This window comes from Gopherus flavomarginatus, chromosome 7 (genome assembly GCF_025201925.1).
Source record: "Gopherus flavomarginatus isolate rGopFla2 chromosome 7, rGopFla2.mat.asm, whole genome shotgun sequence".
In the NCBI taxonomy this organism is placed as follows: domain Eukaryota; kingdom Metazoa; phylum Chordata; order Testudines; family Testudinidae; genus Gopherus; species Gopherus flavomarginatus.
The window spans coordinates 32,788,679-32,801,837 of NC_066623.1; the positions used below are offsets into that span (position 1 = coordinate 32,788,679).

At 37.5% G+C, this 13,159-nt stretch overlaps 1 protein-coding gene across 4 annotated transcripts in view; it reads left to right on the top strand.

The window, feature by feature from the left end:
- RANBP17 (RAN binding protein 17) overlaps nucleotides 1–13,159 on the top strand; it is a 267,568-nt gene that overhangs the window by 135,978 nt on the left and 118,431 nt on the right. For all 4 annotated transcript variants that reach the window (XM_050962558.1, XM_050962559.1, XM_050962561.1 and 1 more), the window contains one exon: nucleotides 10,608–10,681. In XM_050962558.1, coding sequence (XP_050818515.1) covers nucleotides 10,608–10,681 — 74 coding nt within the window. The remainder of the gene's footprint in view (nucleotides 1–10,607; nucleotides 10,682–13,159) is intronic.

Here is a 13,159-nt window from a genome sequence, read left to right on the forward strand (position 1 = left end):
GTTTTATTTTGGGGGGAGAATGAGTAAGATTATTCTTTATACATAATTAAAAATGAATTGATATTTTAGAGGTATTATGTAGGAAGAAAGTTACATGGACAAAGCAATACCGAAGCCACTAATGTTATAAAAATAGCAGGAAATGGAGGAAATTAATAACAGGGCAATACTTTATAAATATGTTGTTGTCATCATGATAGACAGTTTAAAAGAATGTATTGCTTAGCTTAATGATTTAGAAGACAATCAGATAGTAAAGAACAAATGTATGAAAATAGCTGAGTACATTGACTAAAAAATAATATGGGACAAAAACAAAAGAAGGTAAAATGCACATCAGTTTGTACATAGTTTAGATGTACTTGATTATACTAGTTGTAATAAGGCAGAACATTATTTAAGAGCAGCTTAATTAATTTAATATATACATATAGAAGATACACAGATAATGAAATAAGATTACATTTAATGTATTTCAAAATCTGTTTTCACCCAAAAATGCTTACTTAGGGATCTATAAATATAATTCATTAAAAACAGGAATACTGGGTTTTTGGCTGCATGTGATATAAATACATATTGTGATTATTATTGAAAACCCACTAGGAATAGTAGTTTTAACAATAAATAGCTGCTAGTTTTGAGGAATATAATTGAAAAAACAATGTTCCAATTTTCACCAACGTAGTTTGAAGGACATCTTTGAAAATACGTATTGTTTAAACTATTTTTCACATAAATGATTTAACCAAACCATCTGCTAAATTTTATATTCAACTGTATGCTTCTTAGGAAAAGCCTAAACAAGAAAGTTATTCTTTGTATGCTGTTTAATCTTATTCATAACCCTTGTTTTACCCTCAACTGTTTGGTAAAGGGTCAGATTTTACTAACGTGGCTAATCGGACATAAATACAGACATTTCACATGGTGTACCATGTAAATGTAAACCTTTGTAGTTACAAGTTTTTGTAGCTGGAGAATTGTTTTAAAAGGCATGTAATTTATTAGCTATCAGTAGCTGCTTTATTGCCTTGCCGCGCTGCAGTAATAAATAAAAGAAAGTGAACTGATTTTACAAATGGCACACAAGGTGCACATTTTGTGAAAAAAGTCTTTTTTTAAAGAATTGGCATTAAATCCTTTTTTTGTGATGACAAAGAGGCTAAGAGTGCAAACTGTATTTTCTGTTTATCGAAAACAGAGTCTTTTTTTCTCGGGGGCATTTTTTCCTATGATCATCAAGGGATTTCAAAAGCAATAAAGTGTGGAATCGTTGTTCGACTTGAACAGTATTAAAACTTAGGTTTTAATTTCAGTGAAGTAATAAGATTTGAACCTGTCTCACATTACAGCACTGTAAGGCATTTAGCAATTGTATTTTGAAGGAGGTTTTTAAAATGCAGCTCACTTGTAAGCTAACTGCCTGTCTAGTAATTAATAGTTTCTCTTCAGCACAGGCTGTTGTGATCTTACTAGGAAATCTCAGTTGTTGTTAATAACAAATTATGATAATTGTAAGGATGTTAATTCTTAATTAGTTTAAATCTTCAGTTATTTTTTGCTCTTTTCTTAGAATGATTTTAAAATGAGGACAAAGAGAAAAAAGTGACGTGTAAGGGATTCAACATAATTTTCAGCTTCCATTTTTTTAAAAATGTGACACTACAGCTACCTGTAAATTTCAGTAAACTTTTTTTCCTGATTAAGAACCTACTTCAGTCACATGCCAAGAACGAATAAAGTATCTTATGCCTACGTACTGCTTGTAAATCATGGATGTTAATTACTTTTACACAGAAGTACATGTAGGATTACACTGCATAGAAAGCTAACTGTTCCCTGTGTTGCAGCGTAGAACATTGAGACTTACTTGTACAGCTTAGCAAAGAACATAAAGGTTTAAAATATAAATGTTTCTTCAGATCAGCTTGACAACATTGGCTAATGAGACAGTGTTTACCATTGTGAATAGCAGTTGAAAATAATTACATGCAGTTAAAAGAAAAAGTTTACACAAAGATGCGTGTTCAAACAGCCATCAATGTTTAACATTTGAGTAGTGAGCTATGACCTTTCATGATGGTTTTGAACAGTAACTGCCTCCATTAGCCATAAGGTTTGTTTCTTTATTTTAGTAGATGGCCTAGATTGTAAATATTAGAGGATCTAAAATAAATCAACACATTATCCTAAGGATACAAAATGTAAGAGCTATTTGTGGTTGGAAACCTTTGACAGATAGTTTGGATGAAGCAGATGATTGCCCGCCTCTCGTATCTGGCCTCCATTGCTATGCCTGCAGGCAGTTTAGTGTTATAGTTGTATATTGATGTCAGGGTTACTACTGAGTGGCTAGCAATGACAGATGTCTATAATTACAGGCAATGCTTCCAGTATTTCAGAAGAGCCAGCCTATGTTGAACAATTATCTTATTTCTGGCTTACCAAAGAGTGTTGTTCAAATTGCTAGTATTAGCTATGGGGACTGTAACACCTCCCCTAATGCCTTGGGATAAATGTGCAAAAAGCAGTCAGATATACAACTTAAATACAAAATCTTTTTAAAACAAGTGATACTGATAAGGTTCAAATACTTAGGGCTTGATGCTGAAAGGTGCTCAGCACCTGCAGCTACAATTGAGGTCAATGGGAATTGCACATGTTGAACATTTCATATAAATAGACAATTATAATTTAAATGATTAGTTAATTATTTACATATATCTGACAAAATCTTAATGCATATCAGAGTTCTGAGTGTGCCATTGATCTAGATAAAGTTAAGGACTTACAGTAGAATTTAGTTTACCATCTTCTTATAGCTATAACTGCAAGTAGCAATGTCACCCCTTAATATCACTAGTTTTGTCTAAATGTAGCTCTTCCCCTTTGCAGTTTTCTGACTGAAATGAAATTTGCTCTCATGTCCATATAATATTGGTTAAACTCCATCATTAAAGGATATAAAAGCAGTATTTAAGTTTCCCATTAAATGCCTGGCTGCATATGAAACTTGAATCTCTGATATGGTGCTAATCACCACCTGGAAACTGCTGCCACAAAGTGGGACACTGAAAGCCTACAAATTTAGGCAAGAAGGATAGAAGGGTGTGGGTATGAAATTAATAGAGCTTTTGTTGAGAGCCACTAATGTTTGATCAAATGTACACCAAAATGCACATACTTAAACAGATGGAGGGTGGAAGCCAGAGAGAGTGAGAGAATGCAATTAAAACAGCTTCACTATGGATAGTGACTAAGTAAATATACAAAGTATTATTTACAATTTAAATATATTTAAGTGGTTTACTTAATAGGGATGGATTTAACCAGGTGCTTAAAGTTAAGCATGTGCTTAAGTGCTTGGCTAAATGAAGGCCTAATAGATCAATTAAAATGTCTAGCAGCAAAAAGAGAGAGAACAAAAACTTAAATTATCTTCAACAATGTGAATGTTTGAAGGGCCATGGATACATCTTGTATATTGACCATCCCGAGTACCTTTAAACTAGTGACTGCTGGTATCTTCAGTTAGATCAAGTGTAACCCTCTTAATGCTTAAGAATTCAATATTTTGCTTCAATATTGAACATCTAACTTCTTTTTATGATTATTACTCCAGTATAAAGACAGAATGGATTTTGCTTTGTAGTCTTTTTACACTGGCTTCTTACTCTCCACTGTCACAATACATCATAATTTTTTTAGCACTAAGTAGTAGATTCAGAAATGTCAATTTGCATAAATAAGCCTAATTTTCTGTTTCAGAGTGAACTCCTGCTCAGCAGTGCTTCCACTTTTCAAGCTCTCAAAATGTGAGGTTGGGCAAAATTGGATTTTTTTTTCCTCCCTGTAATAAATAAAAATGAAAACTTTGTCCAAAGAATATTGTGCCTGTATTTGGGCTGCACCCGTAACCATAGGGCTGGACGAGCAGCAGTCCCAATAGTTTTGCACTAAGCATCAGAAATACAAATCACTCTCCAAGAAACCCCTTATTCTCCTCAATGTGCCTTCAAGTTGGGCAGATAACCTTCAAGATGGAAGACAGGGGGACAACAGAGACCTTGGGAAGAGATTGGAAATATCAGAGACAGGATGAGAAAAATGGGTCAATTTCACTCCTCACTTCAGAGAAATTTGTTTAAATAAAAAGCAGTTTCCATTAAAAAGAAAAAGCTTGTCAAGTGGGAAATGCACACTTCATATGGACAGGTGGGGAATTTGCAATCCTGGCACCATGGTTTCCTGTGAATCCTGTTCCTCTGAGTAAGCTAATGGGAATGGGACATGAACAACCCATGATGGTAGCATTAAGTGCTGATATCATCAGAAGCTGTGAGGATGACCACGTCATTTCTATGATGATAAAACATTCCCCCAGTGTTGTGGGGAGAGAGCACCCTTGATGCTGGCACTGAGTCAAAGGGATGTTCATACATATGTACAGTATGCTCATGCTTCTTCCTCTGATGCTACAGCTGAGTTGCAATCACAGTATTCTGATTATTATAGTCACTAACTACTATTTTAAAATGTCATTTTATAGAATGCCTATGCCAGGCAAAGGATAGCCCTCTATGCTATTTTTATTAAACTCGATATACATCTAGTATATAAATGTATCGTGCTATTCATGTCATCGGTACCCTTCTGCCTCTGCTAGTTGGGGTGGGAAACAGGTGGCAGCAAATGGGAGAATGGTGTTTTGATGCCCCCTAGAGGGTCACCTCATCCCCTGTTCGCACAGATTCTGGTTGAAAGTTGGTCATAAATACCTATTTTACTTTTCAAATCCCCCCCCCCCCCCGATATCTGTATCGTATTCCTAAGTTAGGGAGCTAAACATGCAGCTAAAGAGGAAATGGCTCAGCTCAATACTCAGCATATTCTGTTGGCCTGGTCTCTGAGCTGGAGATCTTGAGATCTCACTTTTTAAGACAAGTCCCTGTCCATGTTGTAACTGTTCAGGAATACAGACATTCTTGGTGGCATAATTCAGGGCCTGCACAGTGTTCTCCTCTTTGTGATTAGATACAGGTAAATGAGTTCGGAAAGCTGGAATTATTATCTCAGTACTTTCTCCTTACTGTCCTGGATAGCGTTTAGCCTGATAGTCAATTCCTTGACCTATTAAGTAGGGAAGTTAGCAGTTCTGTCCTGTATGTTTGTCTCTACGTATAGTGTTATTTTTCTCTTAGCTTTTTAGGCCAACTTTTTAAACCTGAGAGCTCATATTTTCAAAGTCACTGAGAGGGGATTTGGAAGTTCAGTTCCTGTTGACTTTACTGGGAATTGGGCATACAAATCCCTTAGGCGACTTTGGAAATCTCATTCTGGGTGCCTAAAGACACCTAAATCTATATTTAGGCACGTGTATTTTTCAGATTTTCAGAAGCCTCTAAACATCAAGCCATTTAATTAGGTGTCTAACTTAAGCACTCAGCTCCTGATCTGTGATGAACTGGTAGGATATGTTGGGACTGGGGCTGGCTCCACTAGCCCCTTCACAGTAAGTGCAAGATGCCAACTAAGGACTAGGTAGTCCCAGCATATGGCCCAATGTGTATGCACCAAACACCAAGGAGATGTAGTCACTCTCTCTAGGCCCCCAAACATATATACTGTTCTGTGAAGCATACACTTGAGGAACGCTCATACTGCTCCTTTTTGGAAAAATAGTAAGGAGTGTTCCAGAGTAGTTCTCCACCCCATCCCTCCCATCTCTTCTGCATTAACATCATGGCTCAGGGCTCAGCCTGCAGCTGTTACCACTCGGCTCCTGCCCAGCTGGCTTAAAAATAGGAAAGGCCTAGTTTTCCCCTCAGCATCTGATGACAAAATACTTTAATGTTGTGTTCTACACTAGTACTTGTTCTCTGTAGCAAGGCCTGGAGAGTATCAGGAAATTATAACATCTTGAGCATTTATTGTGCGCCTAAGGGTAATAACTTTGCTGTCGTTTTCTAAACATTCATTATCCAGAATCTTAATTCATTATAACATCTTTTATGAAACATATAGAATCAACATTTTCTTGTATTTTCTTATTTGCACAGTGTGTGAGATTCATTTCTCTGTTTTAATTTGTTTCATGTGGTGCATTTGAGTACTTTCCATACAGTGCCGTTATTGAATTTCTGTGACTGTCATTATATAGCCATACAACCTTTAGGAACTCATATTCTGAGTTTCCCAGTTCTGTAATCTGTTTCACATTTAAGGATTGACATAATTAGCTTCTTCAGAGTTATAATGATAGTTCCAAAAAACAAAGCTAAACATATCTAGGGCCAAAAGATTACATGAGCATAGAGCAATAAAACTTTAATTTTTACAATACTTGCTATATTATATCTCTATATTTTCTTAAACTATAATTAAGTTCTAGCAAGTTGCTTCATGAAATTTTGTCTCTGCCCATGTATTTATATATTTCTCCCTCTTTTTCTCCCTTCCTGTTTTTTAGTGTAGCAAATAAATTTCAAATTAGTTGGGGGGAAAGAGTAGCAATATGTAATTTGAGTATCTGATGAATTAGAGTGTCTTTTGGATCACAGAATATGCCCTCACTTGTTCACAAGCTCAGCTATTGTCTACTGTAAACCTCTAAGTGCTACTGAGTTAGTGTTAATGGTACAGATGAAGAAAGTATATTTTGACATTGGTTTACAACATCCTTATCCCAAACATGCTCCTCTCCGTCTGACAATATTATTCATTTACTACCCAATTTACTGTGCTGGTCACATGCCTTCCCTTCACTGTCATGCCCATTTCTCTGTTTCTTGAGTACTGTGTTGTCTGTCACTTGCTTACAGTGTGAAATCACAGAAACAAAGATCCTAGCCAGTGCTTCTTTTATACAGTCTTCAGTATGCATGGCAATAAAGGAGTCTCTGTCAAAGTACAAACAGCAAAGAGTCCTGTGGCACCTTATAGACTAACAGACATATTGGAGCAGGACCTTTCGTGGGTTGCATCCAACAAAGTGGGTATTCACCCACGAAAGCTCATGCTCCAATACGTCTGTTAGTCTATAAGGTGCCACAGGACTCTTTGCTGCTTTTACAGATCCAGACTAACATGGCTACCCCTCTGATATCTGTCAATGTAGGGTGAAGTTACACCCTGTCCATATTTTCATTCCATGAGCTCAGCTTGCAGAACAATTAAGTCCAGAATTAAATTGGGAACTTCAAAACTTGGTGGTGTTTCATTTTCTTATTGTGAAGTTCATTTGCATTGTGTTGATATAGAGCTGTGTGATCATGTTGTAAAAACCTGATGCTGGGTCTGCATGTGAAGTTGCGATATTGGGGCTGGGCTGGGCTGGGCAAAGAGTATTCAAAATTCTAAAAATATCAGAAAATTAATTATTCCTTTGGCAGTTTCCTTCCAAATTATGGTTAATCCTCCCACTAATGTAAGAGTTATAAAAAGGCCTGACTGCACCAGTATTGGTGTGATACTCCTGCTTCAGATGATTTAGGATGCAGGTATTTCACGAAAGTATGTCACCATGCAATTCTTCTGTGGCTCAACCCAACTGAGTACATATATGGCACCTATATTTAACCCAATGAGAAAAGCCAAAAGAACCCGATTCAATTTTAAATTAGAAGTTTAAAATCTGGGCACTTCAGGGGACCATGTCACATCACCCTGACACCCAACTGGCAATATTACCCTCTGCCCCTTGAATACATTCCATACTCTTCTGTTAAAATTTTGTAACTCGCTGTATGTCCAAACATAAAAGCTGACTAATGACTACCTTCAGAAGTCTGAGAAAATGGTACTTACCAATGTTTGCATTCTGTTGCTATGGAGGCCAAAACTATGGAGTTTCTCAATGCAAAAGCATATTTTGTTTTGGGTAACGATGTCACTATATATGTTTACAATTTTGTAGTTTCAGAACAAACCTTAAATCCAAATAAGACTGTGTAGTTGACTAATATCTCCTATACTGTATAAGGATATTGCCCCTTTCCTCTGGAAATGGCAAATCTTAATATTTGGCTGAGAAGGAAAAGATTACTGTGTTACAGAAGGAAAGGTAACCTAAAGTGTAACATAAATGCACTATTACGTTCTCTCCACTGTAAGTAGAGAAGGAATTGCATGAGTTTGAGAAATGTTGGAACGCAAAACCAGCATGCAATGTTGGAACCAGCAAACCCTAGTTTTGTTCAGATTTTCACATAAATGTTTTTGTGTGTGTGGAGAGAGTGTGTGTGTGTGTGAGAGAGAGAGAGAGAGAGAGAGTCTGAAATAAGTGGTACTGGTAGTGACACCTATGATTAAGGTTGTCTAACACTTTTTTTTATATCTGTATTACCTAGTGTTTATTGAAGATGGGTTTTAACCACTTCATTATCTACTTACAAATTTGCTAAAGATTTATGTCATCTTACAAAATGTGTAGTAGTCTTTAAAACAAGCACTGTATTCATACACTGACTTAAAATGACCCTGTCACATGTGAAAACAAATCAGATTGTTGCTGTTAATGAGCTTTTCAATTTACTATTCAGTGGATCAGATAAGTAGATTTAAGAGGTAATGATCCTGTTTAGCACTCAAGCATGGCTGTCAGATCCTAGTAGTTGAAGAAAATCCTTAGGGACAAAAGCGTTGACACAGTTCTTGATGGGATAATGGGAATCAAAGCTAATGGATGATAAAAGGAGTAGTAAGAGTTACAAGGATAATTGTGGATTAAAGCACTGCTCTTTGTCAACATTAACTGCTGGTCCAGTATTTTATTTGGTAAACTCTGATGTGGTGAGAGCCTCCTTTGACAACAGAACACAATGCTAATATAGCAGGTGAGCACGTGTGCTCGCATTTCCTATCACAAGAAGGAAAACTGAGTATCAGTATTTGTTAGTAAGGAATGCAAACCTTTCCGGTGAAAAGATTTGATGTGAAAAAAGTAGAAAACAAATACAGAGGCTAAACTTTTGCACCACACAAAAATTAGATAGTATAACTTGTTTCAGTGGTATAGTATTTACAGTTAAAGTACCAGACTGTGCTTTTTGAATATTAAATATATATAGTAAATGATAATTCTTTAAATATTTGACATTACTTTTTTCAAGGTATATGGAGGGATTGCGCTGTCTATAATAAAGAATTTTAGTATTCCAATTGTCTAGTTCACCAAAGATTTTATCACTATATATAGTCTTATTAAAAGTTGACATTTTTACTTATACTGGAAATAAATATATCCTTGCTGGTATCTCCAGTTATTGCACAAATTGGATTTTGTCATGACTTTATTGCATTCCAATTTGAAATCTGTAGGATGTGAAAACATCTACTTCATCATAGAGTTAAATACTGGAATTTCCTAAGAGTGACTTGATGGGATGGTATCACTAGCATGGTAGAAATGGGTATAAACAAGTATGATATCCTACCAGACATATTTAATATCTGTAATTCATTGCAATTTATAAGTGTGATAAGTAACGTTTCAGAATAAAATTGGCAGCTAGATGGCACCAGCCTTTCATCATTGGGTGGCTTAAGTTACATGTGTTGTGACTTTGGTGATCTCATCCTAGATCTTAATACATACTTGCCCTGAGCACATAATATGGCAAAATTTCATTCAGTTGGTACTCCTTTCTTTGGTGGGATTTAGGGTTAAAATAGGGATACTTCAGGACTGAACTAAAATTCACTAGTTGGTATAGTTGTATTTGGCCCAGGTCTTTAATGAGAAGCAGGGGTGCTGTAGCTCAAAATGAGGTGCACTGGCAGAACAATATGAAGAATTTTGCCAAGCGCCTGTGCCCTCTGTCTCAGATTCTAGTAGAGTTCTTTTAAGTAATTACTTTCGTGGTCACTAAAAATGTCACTGACGTTTGTAAAGAATGTGCAGTAATGCCAGCTGTGAGACATAATGCTACTGTATCTGACTTGACTTGCTGATTGATGGGTCACCATAATAACAGATCCCTCTAACTGGCAGATTATAAGGAAAACTTGAGAATTAATCAATGTCCTAGACCTGGAATGAGGGGTGATCGAAAACAACACAACTCAATGTCTTTCCGTTACTTGGAAGGGAAGGGAAAGCCCAAAATTGGATGCCTGGGGAATGCATAGTTCTACCTGATTACATCGGTGAAAATGCAGCAACTTAACAAATGTAAGCTAAGGTGCGGGAGCAATATTTACACCAATGCTGCTAAGGCTAGAGAGTGGTGGAAGGTATTGCTTTGCTGTACCCCGTTGAGGCTGCTTATGAAGGGTCATTACCTCCATGAGAGGAGGTGGTTTGCTTACTGAACCACAGAGTAAGTGCATGCTTATAGTGAGTATTTACCACATCTGTTTGGGAGGATATGGTTAAGCGGGGGTGAGTGAAAATCTGTTAGCCCCAAATTCCTGAGTCTGGAGGATATGAGTCATCTCTACACGTGATTTAGCCAGGGCCAGATGGATTGAGAGAATAATCCACATTCATGCTTGTGCCCTTCGGCACATAAACAGAATGTGGAAGGGTTAATATATTTTTGATATAACATTTTTGATACTTGTAAATGTCTATAATTTGTTACTGTTGAAATGTTTATTTTCAGGTGTATGCCCGAATGTCAGAAGTCTTAGGAATAACAGATGACAACCATGTTCTAGAAACATTTATGGCAAAAATGTGAGTTTGTGCTTGAGTTCTATTCTATACATTATTTTGTTTTGTCTTTAATGTTTATCCGTAATCAAAGTTTAAATTTAAATCCCCAGTTGAATTTTAATAAGAATAATTCTAAGTGTTTTCATAAATAGTTTTAAAAATTGAGACATGGGGTAAAATTTTCAAAAGAGCCTAGGTGCCACTATAAAGAGGCTTTGGGCTCCTAAATGCTGCCTGTCAGTGGGACTTAAGCTCCTAGGTACCTAAAACGCTTTTGAAAATGGGATTGAGGAGCCTTGACCACTGAGACTCTCTTCTGAAAATATTGCCATTGGTCATTATGATCTTCAGTGTGTGTGCATACACATGCTCCACACACATCTGTCCTTTTTCTCTGTGGGTTAGCCTGCTAGGCCACAGGGCTTTCCTCTCACTTGTACACTGGGCAGTCTTCTCACTTTTACACTAGTAACAGCCAGGAAAGACAATCAGCCAAACTGAAGTGACTTCACTCTCTTTGTGGCAGCTCATCCTTATCTCCCCAGTTTGATACTCACCTCATTACAGTACAGATGCTGGGAAGTGAGCGCTACATCTTGCTTGTAGTCACACTACAGAATTTTCAAAAGAAAAGAGTTGGAAGCTCACTGAATGGGGCAAAATCCCTCCCTTAAGAAAATATAGATTCAGAAAGGGATGAGACCATGGAAGACCAAGGTTTGTGAAGCAGCTATGGAAGATTATAACCACCAGCCATCTCTCTTGTGATACTTGCCTGAATAAATTAATTCTACCTGGCATCACAATGTTCAAATAGATTTTTTTTTATTCTCCCTCTAAGAATACCTCTAAAAAATTATCAGATATCTTCATGGCTGTTCGCAGGCACCCTCTGTGGTTTCCTGGGGGCATACTTTTCTTTTTCTCATCTCCAGCAAGCCCCAGAAAAACTTCCAATGTTTTGGCTTTACAAGTTATACCCTGTCTTTCTGCCTATATCAGGACTCGATGGATTCCCTTCTGAGGCAGAGAGGGTTTCCTCTGAAGCTGAAGTTTAGCCCCTGAAGCAAGCCGAAAGAGTTTCTCGGGAAGAGTAGGAATATCTGCTCCAAAATGTGAAGGCCCCCACAAAAACACAGATTCTAAAGGTCTCCTTGTGTTCCTGGGAATGGAAAAGGGCACCTTTCCTTTCTATCTCTCCCAAATTGGCTTCCTCTAAAACTGGTCTATATCGACTTACAAATGGTTTTCAATAGAATGTTGTCACTGCTAGGAAAACACCCTACTAGAACCATAAGATTAACCATGACCAGTTGATACAATACTAAATATAACAATAATAAATCACCAGGACCAGATGGTATCCACCCAAGAATTCTGAAGGAACTCAAATGTGAAATTGCAGAACTACTGACTGTAGTCTGTAACCTATCATTTAAATCAGCTTCTGTATTAAATGACTGGAGGATAGCTAATATGACACCAATTTTTAAAAAGGGCTCCATGGATGATCCCGGCAGTTACAGGCTGGTAAGCCTGACTTCAGTACTGGGCAAACTGGTTGAAACTATAGCCAAGAGCAAAATTGTCAGACATAGATGAACATAATTTGTTGAGGAAGAGTCAACATGGTTTTTGTAAAGGGAAATTGTGCCTCACCAATCTACTAGAATTCTTTGAGGGGGTCAACAAGCCTGTGGACAAGGGGGATCCAGTGAATATAGTGTACTTAGATTTTCAAAAAGCCTTTGACAAAGTCCATCACACCTGTGGAGGGTCTGCTGGTCCCGCGGCTCCAGTGGATCTCCCGCAGGTGTGCCTGCGGATGCTCCACCGGATCCGCGGGACCAGCGGACTCTCCGCAGGCACGCCTGCGGGAGGTCCACTGGAGCCGCCTGCCGCCCTCCCGGCAACTGGCAGAGTGCCCCCCATGGCATGCCGCCCCAAGCACGCGCTTGGTGTGCTGGGGCCTGGAGCCTGCCCTGCGCAAGATAGTTAAGTCCCAGGCAAACTGCAAAGAACTACAAAAGGATCTCACAAAACTGAGTGACTGGGTAACAAAATGGCAGATGAAATTCAATGTTGATAAATGCAAAGTAATGCACATTGGAAAACATAATCCCAGCTATACGTATAAAATGATGGGGTCTAAATTGACTGTTAGCACCCAAGAAAGAGATCTTGGAATCATTGTGGATATTTCTCTGAACACATCCACTCAATGTGCAGTGGCAGTCAAAAAAACAAACAGAATGTTGGAAATCATTGAGAAAGGGATAGATAATAATAGAACATAAAATATCATATTTCTTCTATATAAATCCATTGTACACTCACATCTTGAATACTGTGTGCAGATGTGGTCGCCCCATCTCAAAAAAGATACATTAGAATTGGAAAAGGTTCAGAAAAGGGCAACAAAAATGACTAGGAGTATGGAATGGCAGAGAGATTAATGGCAGAGAGATTAATAAGACTGGGACTTTTCAGCTTGGAAAA